The sequence below is a fragment of the Lingula anatina genome, chromosome 3 (assembly GCF_051362555.1).
Source record: "Lingula anatina isolate TDL-2025a chromosome 3, LinAna3.0, whole genome shotgun sequence".
NCBI lineage: Eukaryota > Metazoa > Brachiopoda > Lingulata > Lingulida > Lingulidae > Lingula > Lingula anatina.
The window spans coordinates 2,894,013-2,908,461 of record NC_141769.1 but is presented as its reverse complement, the minus strand read 5'-3'; the positions used below and the strand labels follow the sequence as shown (position 1 = coordinate 2,908,461).

General features: G+C 39.0%; 2 protein-coding genes across 3 annotated transcripts; one reads left to right on the top strand and one right to left on the bottom strand.

Moving 5' to 3' along the window:
• Positions 1-1,004: 1,004 nt before the first annotated feature.
• LOC106152457 (uncharacterized) lies at positions 1,005-6,225 on the bottom strand. The gene is made up of 12 exons (XM_013526048.2): positions 6,087-6,225; positions 5,471-5,693; positions 4,703-4,902; positions 4,204-4,376; positions 3,735-3,800; positions 3,352-3,549; positions 2,976-3,073; positions 2,670-2,758; positions 2,229-2,351; positions 1,963-2,116; positions 1,597-1,715; positions 1,005-1,334 (listed from the first exon to the last, which is right to left on the bottom strand). The coding sequence occupies exons 1-12, from the start codon at positions 6,087-6,089 to the stop codon at positions 1,104-1,106; spliced, it is 1,677 nt and encodes a 558-aa protein (XP_013381502.2). The 5' UTR covers positions 6,090-6,225; the 3' UTR covers positions 1,005-1,103.
• A 2,062-nt stretch (positions 6,226-8,287) lies between these two features.
• LOC106152451 (uncharacterized) lies at positions 8,288-14,315 on the top strand. 2 transcript variants are annotated; one of them, XM_087010067.1, is made up of 3 exons: positions 8,288-8,467; positions 8,948-11,237; positions 12,205-14,315. In XM_087010067.1, the coding sequence occupies exon 3, from the start codon at positions 12,304-12,306 to the stop codon at positions 13,981-13,983; it is 1,680 nt and encodes a 559-aa protein (XP_086866193.1). In that variant the 5' UTR covers positions 8,288-8,467; positions 8,948-11,237; positions 12,205-12,303; the 3' UTR covers positions 13,984-14,315. The 2 variants fall into 2 exon arrangements, with proteins under 2 accessions (XP_086866193.1, XP_013381490.2); XM_013526036.3 differs by lacking the exons at positions 8,288-8,467; positions 8,948-11,237 and adding an exon at positions 11,271-11,736.
• Positions 14,316-14,449: the final 134 nt, after the last annotated feature.

Sequence of the window (14,449 nt, the reverse complement as noted above, 5' to 3'; positions counted from 1 at the left end):
GTGCTCATCGGGCAATCGGACCACCGTATATTTTAACGTTTCTCGACTGGTTCGTTTAACTGTAAGATGGTTAGAGACACCCTCTGATAATACAGGGGCTTCTGATATAGCACACAAAATTGAAGAAAAGACCATTTTGTAACAGACTACTCGCGGACCCTGTGATCAACTAGTAGCTAAGAAAGACAATGGCTAAGATCCCACATGAAAAATGTAGAAAGAATCTCCATTCGTTAGTTTCCCACAAGATACATCACGGTGTAGTGTTATTAAAATGGACGCAATCATGTACAGGGAAAACTTCCAAGGCAAGTATTTCAAGTTTCCGGGATGACGAATTTCAGATATACAAAACTGTATGCCTTCCTATATTGGAATCATCTCACTGATTAGGCCTATCTTAAGTGAGAAATTGGAAATAAGGTAGTCCAGAATCAGGCTCATAGATAAACTAAATCCTTTAGCGCAAGATCGTCACGGCACTGGCCCCAATACAGGGTTATCTAAGGCGAATAGGTCAGTTAAAATCGTCGTTACTAGTTTCAAACCATCCATGTTGAGTTTCTAGAGTTTTAGGTCAAAATCTAGGATTGGGTGACGTAACGGCACTATCACGAGTACCAATTTACGACATCATTTACGTCATGAGTTAGGTGAAACAGGAGAAATTAATCTACTAAACATTGCCATCGTCAGTCCATGTAAATATAAAGAATTGTAGCAATGTTTTTTTTTTCACTTTAAACGGAATACAAATAAACATATATATTTAAATGGACATGCTCGATTTGAAACAATTTTGTTTGTCTCTGAACAAAAGTTTTTCAACCAAAATTGAAATGCACGTGGATTCATATTTATTTAAAATATCTATGCAAGGTCTGGAATAAATTAACAAATAAATATATTAGTTCTCTGTATTACAAGTTTTCCTTATTTGCAGTCAAAGTGGTACGATTATACTTTTGAAACAAAACGCATGTATAATAAAACAACAAGTAAAATAATTGCAACTTACTGTTTATGTATCATTTCAGGAAATACAGTCAAAATGACAGAATAAACCGATGTGCCATAAATTCTGCATTACGGCTAAAAAAAGGTTACTTAAACAAATTAGCGAAAGTGTTACTCTTGGTGACCATATCGACCAAGGCGGCCAGTTCCTTGGAGACCACGCTGCCGTCAGTGTGTACTGGGAAGATAGGATAGGTTTGGCGGACTCTGCCCCGTACTCCAGGTATCTCGGGGAAAACGAACCTCTGACCGCTGGCGCGTACAGACCTGACGGTTCCTTTAGCGTCCAAGACACCCTTGATGGGGTCTTCAGGGGTCTGCGGGTAAAGAAAACCCCGTATAAACATAGCTGCATGTATTAATGATACAAACTCAGGCCAATAATAAGTATTTGTCACACTGAGATATCGATGAATGAAACTGGAAACGCCATGAGCTTTGTAAAAATATTAGAAAAATCTTGGACCCGATGGCCCAAAGTAAAACCACTTTTTAGAGTCTCACCTTGCACCAAGTTGAAAATGGCAAAGTTTATATTAGATATGGCCAATATCTTAATCGTATATTGAAAATACTTACTGAAGGGGCTGAGAAGAATTCTGCAGGTGTAAGGTAAAGGTGCTGGTCACTGTAACCATTATACGCCTTGGTGCTGGACAACCCGCCTGTACGACCACCGGAAGTCACAGTAGCGTCATCTATAATTATAAATATATCAGTCTAACAAACAGCTATGGCCAGTACTTTGAAATATGTGAGATGTAAATCATGAATTGACATTAAAAATACGTTGATCGCAATTATGTCTATATATTTAAAATAGGTGATCGAAAGCAAAGTTTCTGTTTTTCTAATATGCAGAATAGAACTTTCTCTCTCCAACGAGGACGTAGCTGTTGGCAACTCACACACACACACACACACACACACACACATTCTGCTTACTGGTTTGCTTCTTCAGGTTGTACGGGTTCCACTGGCCCAGAGGGGTGAGGTAGGTGACAAACAAAGGTACAGCGTATGACCATTTCTGGTAGTAGTTGACGCACACTCTGCTCTTCCCCCTGCCGTTACATGCATCCAGGTGCATGCCAGCAACCTGGACATAGAATAACTCAATATTATACACATGATTTTATATATAGGATTATATTCCACAGCTTAATTACCCCAACGCTGTCAGCTTAATTACCCCAACGCTGTTTTATTACCTTCTGCTGAGTGGTCTGAGCGGTAAAGATGGATTCGTCGGAGTAGCCACGGTGGCGCACTGTCAGGCCCATTGCTCCCTTACGCATCACTCTAAACCAGCGGTTGTAATAGGCGCTGTTAAGCTGAAAAGGAAACAATGGAAATAAATATGTGTGTGTGTGTGTGTGTGTGTGTGTGTGTGTGTGTACAGGAGAAAACACTCTGCAGGTATATTTTTAGATACGTTAACTTTATTTTTATCATAATTTTTGGAGATTTAGTGAACCTGCTGTGCATAAAACATGTGGTTATATGCACTGGTATAAAGCCCAATGATCATATAATAAACAGCAAAGTAAAGTTTTAAGGGAAGTGACATACAGGTGAGTTGTAGTAACAGAACCAGTGTCCAATTTATCCTACTGTTGGATTAAAAATCCCAAATTATCTGCTTCAAATACCTTTGGCTGGGTGGCAATCTTTGACGAAAGAGGATAAACAGCTTCGAAAAGACCATCATCTACGTTTTTACCCGGGTAGTTATCTAATCCTGGATTATATAGAATGTATATCTACAGCATGAGATTGAATGTCCACTGTACTCACGTTATCATTTTTACTTTTCACTGCTATATGACTTTCAAGTACAAATAAGGTTACGTGCACATCACATATTTATAGACACGCGCGCGCGCGAACACACACACACACACACACACACACACACACACACACACACTGGATACCAACAATCCACTCACACGTACCTGGTATTTCTTCCATTATAATATCTAGCAGCCCTCGTCCGGCGAAATATTCACTTTTAGACGTGTCATACTTTGAGTTCCTCGGGTTTAGCTGGAACCTATGAAATGGCGATTGTTTGCTTAAAATTGATACTAAGGTATTTTAGTCGATATGTTATTGATATCTACTATTATTGGGTGATCCTTAAATTGCCCAAGCACGCAAATTTCTTACAACGAATAAATGGGACGTAGACTGACTAATTTATACGAGTTAAAACTTTGACTTAAAGAGTATGAGACAAATTATTGAAAAAGTTAAATTTTAGAGAATTAAAGATCCGTAACCACTTTTTTGCATTTTTCGTCGTGCAATCAAACAAATTATTATCCCTACCGAGCATAATCAGAATCCTTGTACTCTTCGAAAGTCAAATTTTTGGCCATGCGGAGCGCAATGTTGTCAATGACTCTGAATCTGTCTCTCTTGATGACAGTTTTAGGCGTGTGGCACATGATCCTGTAGTTCCACTTGCCAAATACAGGGATAGTATCGTTAATCAGGTCGATCATGGTGGTGGGGAGATAGTCGTACCTGTGAAAAACCGACGTATCATCAAGTTATTTTTCAAATAATTTGTTAAGCGATAGAAATGGTAGAGGAAGAGAGAAGATAAAACTTTTTACAGACAATTACAACAACCCGAGCATAATATCACATATACCAGGTAATTATATCCTATACCCAAAGTTTCTGAATCAATGATCAATTTCACTTACTTTTCATCGTCGTAAGCTCCCGTGTATCCCTGGAATTTGACATTATACTGTGTGTTCAAAAAGTCACTACAAAAGAAAAAAATTGACAATTACAGTCATATGTTATATACATGTACATAATCGGTCTCAGGTTGCAAATATACACAGGAGAATACATTATACTACGGTGTAATACCTTTGTTTTATCTTAAGTTTTATTACAGATACCCAAGCAAGTTATTTGTTTATATAGTTTATATACGAAGAAGTTGCAGTATATTTTCGAAATGCAGTAAATTTTCTGTAATCGGGAAAAGGATAGCGACGCAAACGTGATCGAAATCCATTCTGCGGAATATTTTGCACCATAAGTCCGTATCTTTAAATGAAACAAGCGGTACAATGGCGAAAAGATGTTATGGATTTTATGAAAGCATCAACCAGACGACATTTTTAGTTGAAGCCATCTTTAAACGCACAAGTCACTCACGCTGAAAGTGGGTCTTTCTTGTCCGCCTCGAGCCACGTCCCTTCGAGATAGCAGAAGACGCTTTTGAAGTAGGGGTAAAAGTTTCTGCCCGATCGCGTACTAACGTCCTGGAAATTTCTGAACCATTCTCTCATTTCTGCAATCTGTTTGGTCACGTCTCCTTTGCTTTTCACCTAAATCAAATCAAAAATTGAAGTCAGAAGAAAGGATTATGGCGTTAAGTATATGTTTATTGTATTGTGTTGTGATATGGATTACCAGCGAGCACTTCCTATTTTGTATGCTGCGCATTTTATTATTATTATTATTATTATTTATTTATTTATTATTTTTTTTTTTTTTTTGGGGGGGGGGGTCACATTGGTACTGATTGCAACGCCAAACTTAATAATTTTTTTTGGTTAAACCATAAACCTAAAACGCAGCGCCAATGCATAATCAAGGAACACTTAAAGATGTAAAAAGAGCAAGGAGTATGAACATGTGGAGCTTACTCTACCTGAGGTGGGACAGTGGGCAGAGTAATCGGCTCAGTGGCATGGAATGTCTTGCTTGTTTTGTGTGGAGTTCTCAGCTCTATAGTGTGGCGTTTGGCTCGGAACTCGACTCCGTTGAGAACTGCAATTAAGGAGCCGATGTCGAACATGTTCTTCTTGGAAGGAACTGGTCTGATGTTGCCGACTGTGTCACCAACATGAGCTGAAAAAAGTATTGGGTTAGTAAAATAAAATATCTGATTTCAATATGCTTTGATAAGTTGTTATACAAAGTTATTTTTGAGTAGATAACGAGAATGGTCTGGACTCATCATCAATGGGTCTGGATGACGCAAAAAGCTTTGTTTGATCATCTTATCCCGTCTTAGAAACCCTGAAAACCCTTTTCATTCTTTCTTAAGTTGTGGGCGGTTTCCGCAGAGGATTGCCCTAGTGTTTTCGTGTTTATACGAACTTGAGGATTCAATTTTGAAGACATTTTAGCGTTATAACATTGGATCCATACTGACATTGTGGAGGATGAAGGTATGTATAAGGCTCTGCTTAGAGTGGAATTTCGTTTCTTGACCACTTCTGATACAGGCAAGTACAACACTCAAAATGTCAGAAAAAAATGGATGCAAAAGAAATAATGAGCAAAATGTTCAAGATAAACTAGAACTTTCAATATAGAACATCATACTTTAATATTTTACCTTTTATTTGAAAAATTATAAAATTCAAACTATCCAAATTTCTAAAATTCAAACTATCCCAAGTGGCATACTTACTCTGGCTGAAATAAGGCCGGGTTCCTGTGCTGGTGGTGGGGACTTGTTTTATACCAGAGTCAGCGTCTGATCTGACTTTTTCCTCAACGAACAACTGCTGGAGCTGCAGCTGCCGCATCAGGGCGTCCACCTTGGCCCCCAGGGAGTCCACCTGAGCCTCGCAGGCCGGTGGCTGGGCGGCATAGCTGGCAGTGAGACAAAGGAGCAAGACAATCAAACGTGCCTGAATGAAAAATGACAATTAAATTGTTACTTTCCTTTAATAAGAAAATAATAAGTGGAGGATTTATATGTATAACATATGTTTCCATTGCAAGGTGAAGGGGCAAATCAGTGACACGGATTACTGCACTAACGCGGATTTTGATCGCGTTTGCGCTGTCTTTTCCTATAGCCCACAGCCTACAGGGCCCTTTCTATTCATTTGACAGACTGTAAAAATACGTTTTCTAGGTAATTTTGTAATTCGTTGATCCACACAAATTCCTTTGCAGTTTTAAGCCACAAAGAGCCTCTGCGCGTGATATCAAATTTCAACATACTTTAAAATATTTTAAGGTTTTAAGCTACTTGTCAATTTCTATTTTGCTCTCTGATGATACTGTAGGTTTCTTACCATTTCAATGTCCTCTCGCTAAACGTGATGTCTACTGCTTTGACGTACGTAATCTTGGACGTATATATGTCACCAATGTTATCGTATGTTCCCAGTCGTGACTTCAGTGCCTTTAAGCTTACGGGTCGCATGGAAGAAGAGCGTTGATAACGGACGACCATATGGAACCTTCTCAAAGAGTGGGCGGCCTCTCTGGCATACAACAACTATCACGAGTTCCATATGAAAATATCCTTTTCATGGAATAATGGACTAATTTTCTTAACATGTTTTGGTTAATTTCTCTCTAGAACCAATGTCATGCATCTTAGAGAAGGCTTATTTTTGCCCTTTTTGTGAATCATTCACCTGCCGACATAATCTGTCATATGCCGACATAATCATTCTAGACGCGGTGGAAATAAACCAGGTGGGAGGGGCAGAAAGTGGTGAATTTGTCGACATGACATGCTTCGGTGACACGGCTAGACGGCAATTTGGAGAGGTCACACAACGTTTGGAGAATGAGCACGTCGTTTCGTTTTTCTGTTATTTTACCGCTGATCCTAGTTAGTTTTTACTTTTACTTTTTTTACTATTCTAAATTTTAATTTTCTACTTCATTTGTCCGCCAAACATTCAATATAAAAATATAATTTATATATAATTTATATAATTTCGTATTTTGAAAGTTCAAGAGGTCCAGCTTGTCTTTTGGTTGTGAAATTGACCAATAAACAGTAACCTCCTCTCGACCACTCTTGTCTAATTAATACAAAACTAGTAGATTCATAACAAGATTATGCACGCATTTCTTTACTTTCCAGAATTTACTTTAGTCCTGAAAACATGTGATAAATGTAACCATAACCATTTAACGCAACAATATTCATCCTTTCTTCAAAATCATTTGTTCTGGATTTCCAGAATTCCACCAAGCTACGTTAAGGAAAATGAGGAAGCTGCCTGTTGCGGAATTTCTCCAGATGTAATTATAGATCATAGAAGTAGATGTAATTTGATGATAAGACTTGGGCCGTTGGAACAAGGCACATCTAGAGTAGTAGAGTAGAGGTGCCAGCAGACATTTCTCCTTAATCAGTACATACGGACTTAATAGTACGTGTGAGCTGTCCAAACTAAACATGAACCATTTATCTTTTGATCTGTTTCACCCCATAAGGAACTTTTTTTTGGACAAAAACAGTAAGTTTACACACAATGCACAAAAGCTTGGATTTTTTAAGAAAGTTTAGGTTCGGGGAGAAAAGGGGGGATGATTCTGATGACGGTGCGTTTTTCGAATTTCACTGATATTCATTTCATAAACAAAGCAAATAATTCGAATACGAGCAAATGTTTAAGGTGTATAACACGTTAAACCTCTGCTTAATTGAATTTATTAATGATCAGTCTGAAGGTAAAATTTTAAGTTCTATTAAGGTACCACTCCGTATTCTCTGACGTTTAATGACATCGGTACAAATAGCCATTGGGGTTTGACCAATGTGTAAGTTTGTTCCAAATCATAAAACACGTGCAATGAAATGTCTTCAGAATAGCGGAGATCTCGTTCTACATGTATTATATTTTAATCGAAATTTAATGAATGGCTAAAATCTCATAAATTGACTCCATGAGGTGTAGACCCTTTTCTCAGGTCGATTGCAGTGGATTTTATTCTAAATATTTGATTAAACAATATAGATAAATGATCCAGTACGCCATGGGTGTACATAGATCATTAACTCTGTACAAAATACTGTAAAAGGATCGAAAAATTTTCTTCAAATTACTATGAAAGAAGTTTTTCGTGATCTTTAAATAGTACGATGAAACTGGGAGCAAAGTCCATAGACGGTCGACACAAACGGGTTTGACTACTGCTGTCCAGTCCTTAAGCAAAGAATAGTTCCGTTTCATTTTCAAATTATTTATATATCATATATAGAATTAACACCTTTAAACCCGCCTTAACAACCTCTATTATAGACGGATTGTACCCCGCCCCTTTTACCTTTATCCAAAAGTTAATATAAATTACACAAATAAGCTCTTTGTGTCTCGCAATGCAAAAGCGTGCTCACTTTAAAGACCCAACACTGCGTATGATCTGGATACAGACAATGCATTGAAACTAAGCAAATGAGAAGTCCCATTCATGATAGAGCTAGCAAAGCCTAGTCCTAGTAATCCTTCTCTTCATAAATAATCCATGTTAACGAGTTGGTGTACATTCGCAAAATTATCGCTCAGACGGTGTTTGCTTTTCATTAAGTTTATTAATATATTTGTCATTATCAGCGGTTTGCTTAATTGGTTATGTAAGCGAGATAGTACAGAGTGACAGAAGGCCCGCGTGATATGTTAGTCCTCTCCAGAAATTTTCGTGGAACGGACAGGTACAGTAGGTTGAGCTCTTCAGTTTTAATTTCGCAGATCCAGTTTTAAAGCTATTTTTATCATTAATAAAGTACGAAATGGGTCTATTTTACTTCTATGCAGACACTCAGTTTGATAGTGAAGGTTCATTTAAAGAGGGGATTTAGCGCAGCAAATACTGTTACTGTCGGTAGAGATCTATTCACCGTTATTTTTATATGTGTTACTCCTTTCTTTACGCTCTAATAATATTTTTTCGTGTCTGTTAATGGCAACCAGTGAAGATATTGATTCTCTATAAGTGAAGAGTAGTAGATGTTACATCAACTAGACGCATTTGAAAAATTACTGCAAACGTGGTGAGAATATATTTCTCCATGGTTTTCGGTATTCACTTTCGCATGCCGCAAAACTGTAATAGGCCAGCCTTTGCTGCTGCAGTCACCGGCGGTAGGCTATTTTTTATATCTCATCCCACTTCAAAATATATTAAATTTCAGATTTTTACAAGGACCCTCCTAAACAGGAAAGTGATAAGTAAAGCAAATACTACATGATGATGCCAGGAAACCACAAACTCAGCGATGACCTCAGTAATACTAACCCTCACTGGACCAAGAGGAGAATTAGAACGGCTTCAGTACAGCATAAATTGGCCGCAAACAAACTGGCTCTGGACACCGCAAACTTAGAAAGACAGCAGAAGAAAGCGTTGAGAGAGATTGACGTCAAAATGGCTGCTTTGGGGACACGACGAAAGGAGTTGGAGGAAAAGAAGAGTCAGCTGTCCAAGCGTCCGTGCACATATCCAGACGAGGAATCTGCAGATCTGCAATTAGCCACAGAAGAGACACAGAGTGGTGTCTTTCTTCATAAATCTGTAAGCCGCGATACAACTAAATCGGTTACTTGGAAACAGGAAGATATTGCAGACACCACAAATCTCGATGTAACATTAGCCCGTTTACATTTTCGACGCAGTTTATCAGCGGAATCGTTTGGCTCCAGTGCCGTCAAGGCTTCGGAATTATTTCGTCATAGGAAACTTAGTGATCAAACCGACCGGAGAGACTTTTTTCAAGGGACATTTAGAACTAACCTTCGGCCGTACACCGTTGAAACAGATAAGTCTGTTAAGTCACAAACAAATTCGCACCAAAAGACACACAGTGGTTTTTCGGTTAACTTCAACGCCCAGGGTAGATTGAAAACTAATAACTGGACTTTGGAAAGAATAGCTGACCAGTTTCGCAAAAAATATGCGACTAAAACAGACGCGCCAAAAAGCATCACCAAACCAGCGATAAAAAGTGATTATGGGCACGAGAATAGTAATATCCTTCATGAGACTTTGAAGAACGGAAGGAGAACAAAAATTCCGACATCTTTGGATAGGCCGAAGGCCAATTATGAAACAACCAAAAATGTATCACGTCCAAACCCAAGCATTCAGTGTGAAGTGGCTCCGCTGCCAGGAAAGACTCCTAACAAAATCACAGCAAATAAAGATTCTCCATACAACCGCCAAGCATTAAATTTGCCGCCTCTTCGCGCTTCTCCGGTAAACCCAGATTCCTCTTCCTCCTCATTTCAGAACAACGGACAAATGAATGCAAATTCCGATGGCAAAGAACAGAAAAAAGTTCATTTTACTTTACCAAGTGACGGAGAGCAGACGATTACCGGAGTGCGGAAGTCACGTGACTAGACGATGTACTTCTCAGTATTTAAATCATATTTGCATGCAGTCGTCATACACTTACGGATAATACGATCTGTTTGAGATGACAGGAGCGCCGACTGAAGACAATAATTTCTATAAATGTTGTGTTGTGATTCCAATTTAGTTTTCTGAGTGTAGAAAAATGTTTATAAAGTCCTCGCACAAATCGGTTATGAAGCGCTTGTCCTTGTACTTTAAAAGCTGCATTTAGTTTAAGTTTTTGAACCAGTCTAGTAAATTTCAAGAAAATGTTTGAGTCATGAACAGTATGTCTGAATAATAATAATAATAATAATAATAATAATAATAATAATAATAATGATGATGATGATGATGATGATGATAATCAATTGCAGAATTAAAAAAGAAATTCTGGGATAATATTTTATCATATTAGGCCTATTTCAAAATAGTATTAACCATCTGTAAGACAGATGATATAATTTCAATGACCCAGTGCACGGTTTGAGGTGAACGACTGAGAACAAAGTAATGCTTTTGTTGCAATAAAATATTATAATAAAAATAGCAACAAATACACCGTAGAGTCAATGGAAGTAAATATTATCGAAAAAATACCAACACCTGACGAAACGAATTTCTATAGCCTTGTATTTACCTTGGAGGCCACACAGCAAAAAAATACAAGCTACTGTGTTGACTACATAACACCGCACAATAGGTAACAAACCAATGAATTGAAAATCCCTGTTTTAATCTTCAAAATGCACATAAAACGCACTGGCGTGTTTAAGCAGCATTGATTGTACAACAGAAAGCGAGTAGTAGTGATATTGTATACAAAGAGAACCCTTGCTCTCAAATGTTATGATTGCTTGGTTCATTCATCGGATGTAAAGACTGAAAACATGGGGGTTTGCGACAAATTGTTTTCGCGGTCTCCTCGTCCAAATATTAGGCCAAACCCCATAACCCCCAGACATAATGTGTCAAGCACACATTTTCTGTAATACACATTTTCTGTATTACACCTAACTTGAGATCTTTTAAACACCCAGCGCTTCCCGAAGAATAACTGCTGTGTTACTACTGTTCACGGTTGACAGGTAAGTGACAAAAAACGATGCAAATGTGACAGTTTCTAAGTTTACAAATTCCTCTCGGGATATTTGTGTTGTCACAAAGAGTAAACAGAGCGAGCGAGAGCACAAGTAAAGGGAATAAACATTATATTAGTGTTAATCAGGGGAGAACGTCACAATTGAATATTACCGCATCAGTCCAAGGCAACGCCAAATTCTCTGTTGATTTAACGTTATGAAATCGTAAATGTAACCATTTGTGGTGGTCGGCCACAAAGACACACTTGGTCGTCAATAGGGCTCTCTTGACCCCTGTGGCCTCTTCTGTTATGAACAGAACTTGGGACTGAAGATAAAAAGATATTACGACTGCTGGGTATAATATTTGTACAGATGTGAACCGTATGACGACCTGTTTATAGCCGTTTCGTCACTCGGTACGCGTAAAAATATTCTGATTTGGCTCACACACACAGATTAATCGATCATATAAAATAGGCATCGTTGTACTCTCCCTTCCTAGGTGAGTTGGGTTAGACTAGGAGTTGATGTTTAAAGATTATAATTAAATGATATTTTATCGGAATTATACAGTATATAGTTGAATTTTCAGTATGTATTATGCCCCTGTGGGCGAGATGAAGAGAAATTCATTAGGTTACGAATCCTTAAGTGCTATACCAAATTCCACGCAGAAAGTAGATATAAATGTTAAAATTTAATCAATTTAATGACATTTTAACAATACTTTCAGACATAGTGTAAGTCCCTACTGAAAAGTTTCTGATGGGTATTCACTGGAAAACTGATGTTAATCAATTTGCCTTAGTTACGCGCTTTTCAAGGTCGCTGGTAGTGGAAATCAGAAAGGAACAGAGATCGCACCCTGTTCACCCTGTTCAAGGTCAAAAACATATTCTATAACCGCTGTAACCGAAACTTTACATTTTTAACGAATATCAGACTTAATTCACTTTTTTTTGTTCTTCAGAAACCTGTAGGCAATATTTTTCACCCACGGCCTGTAACCCTGGATGCCAAACAGGGCCTACTTCGTCTTCTTGATATATACGGACTTTAATACCTAACCATGGACGAACCAGCTCATCATGCACACAGATATGGGCACCAGCTCCTTAAAATTGCTACCCACTGGTCGTCAGAGTCGTGCCAAACGACCTCGGCCAAAAATAAATGGGAAGAGAAAAAACTGACTCGAAACACGAAACACCTTGACGCTGAACGAAAAACCTGCTTAAGACTTATTGATGGTCAGAAAAACGCCTTGAAAAAACACCTGTCCGACCTTCACCACCGTCGGACGCAGATTGCACATTACACCGACGACAACTCCGACATGATGCTGGACAGCTTAAGGAAGATGCCTAAACAGTTGTATGCAAATATTTTTCTTAGTCAAAGACGTTCTTGTGAGTATCTTAGCGAAGCATCTTACTTAGAAGATGACATGACCTCTGCTGAAGATGCATCTTCCAGTTGGAAAGATCGCAGAAGTTTGTCCGACGCTACTTTAGTACTTGGAGTTGACGAGACAAAGGTTCCTGGGGATGAAACCGATTCCCAGAAAGTTCGCCCTTTAACAGTCCCTTCTCTACAAAATCAGGGAGATTATTTCGAATTACCAGATGTGAGGAGAGACTCAAATATTGTCCGATCTACTTCACACGAAATCATCTCAAAAGAAAACGACGAGGATTCTACTCATGACGTGGACGACGCAACAACAATTCTTCATCACAGCCCTACAATGAGACCTCGTGCATATTCTGAGTCGGTAAAACACAGAATTAGACGCCGAAGTTTTATTTTCCCGGATTCGCCTTCTTCGGCCCTTTTTAAGCGTTCTCCATCGCACAGCAGCAACGAATCGCTGGGATCGGCAGAGGACGTGAAATCAGTTGGAGCACGGCTAGGCCGGAGAAGGTTTACTGTGAGCCCGCTCGTGGGGGATATGACGCCTCAATCGTCCCCATCCCCAGGTAGCAGCCCTCCCAGGGGTCACATTCACCCACCTGTCACCCTGATGTCTAAAACTACTGGACAGTGTCCTCAGATACAACGCACGCGTTCAGCAGCTCAACACAACCCCCAGGCGCTGAAGACGGAAGATGGTGATAAGTATCACCTTGATCAAACCAGTCACAATGTCAGCAGCAGCAGGTTTTACGTGAATACTAGTGCTAAGGTACAACCAAGAAGGCTTTTGAGTAGAGAGACAGAAGAAAAGAATGTCATGCAAGGCCAGCGAGAGAAACACCACGATAAACCTTGTGGCGATAAAGAAAAACGCGGACAGCTCTCTCCCGATGTAAATAATACGCCTCGAAAAAACTCCCTTAGCGCTGACTCTGAAAAAGAAAACTCCACTCCACTGAGGAGAAATTCATTCAGTTCATTTAAACATTACAAAAGACATTCAACTGCCTCGGTGTCATCCACCAAAGAAAAACAACAGACCAATTCAAAGTCTACAGACATTCAAAAACTGGCCGTACATTTTAACCGCGAACGTCGGCTCTCTCTGCCAAGTGTGATAAGGCAGACGATAGCCCAAAAACGATTTCTGGAAAAGCAACCATCCCAGAAAAATTCCGAATCCGGGAACAATGCAGTGTCTAATGCGACTCCGCCTGCATTAATTATCCCTACCATAGTGCTTCACTTGGTGGCAGACGACCCCCCAGAAGAGGCGGGAAACTATGGCGACCCTCACAGCATCTTTATGCAAGGCACGCCCGGTGTATATTAACAATTATAGTGTGTAGATATTGGGGCGTGAATAACACGTAATGCAATTAGATTAAATCTCGAAATGGCCTAGTGTGAAAGAATGGAAGTTTCTATCTTGTTCATGTGTTGTTATTTGCTTTGGCATTCACTTATTGTAATATTGAACGATTACAAAAATATTATGCATGTTTTATTGTGAAATGCATAGCGTTAGGTTTCTTTCTCGGTCTTGAAATCAATGCCTGTGTCAAAATGTAAATTATTCTCATTTACTTTCAATTGTCACGTACGGTTGAGAGGAAGAGTTTGTTCTTTCAAGTATTATAACTGAAAATAAAATTAAGAATGACATTCGTGCTGTGTTTTGGAAATTCTCTGTAATAATACAACCAACATTAGCAGGTAACAATTTCTTAAAAACACCGACTTATGATTGCGTTAGTTACCAGTGTGAGTGGGCAACACATCCCTCATACGGCGGATCC

Coding starts and splice junctions, on each gene's coding strand:
- LOC106152457 (XM_013526048.2), bottom strand. Junction 3,550..3,734: donor GGAGCTTACGACGATGAAAA/GTAAGTGAAATT, acceptor GGTTTTTCACAG/GTACGACTATCTCCCCACCA. Junction 3,074..3,351: donor AAGGATTCTGATTATGCTCG/GTAGGGATAATA, acceptor GCCATTTCATAG/GTTCCAGCTAAACCCGAGGA.
- LOC106152451 (XM_087010067.1), top strand. CDS start 12,304: ATGGACGAACCAGCTCATCATGCACACAGATATGGGCACCAGCTCCTT.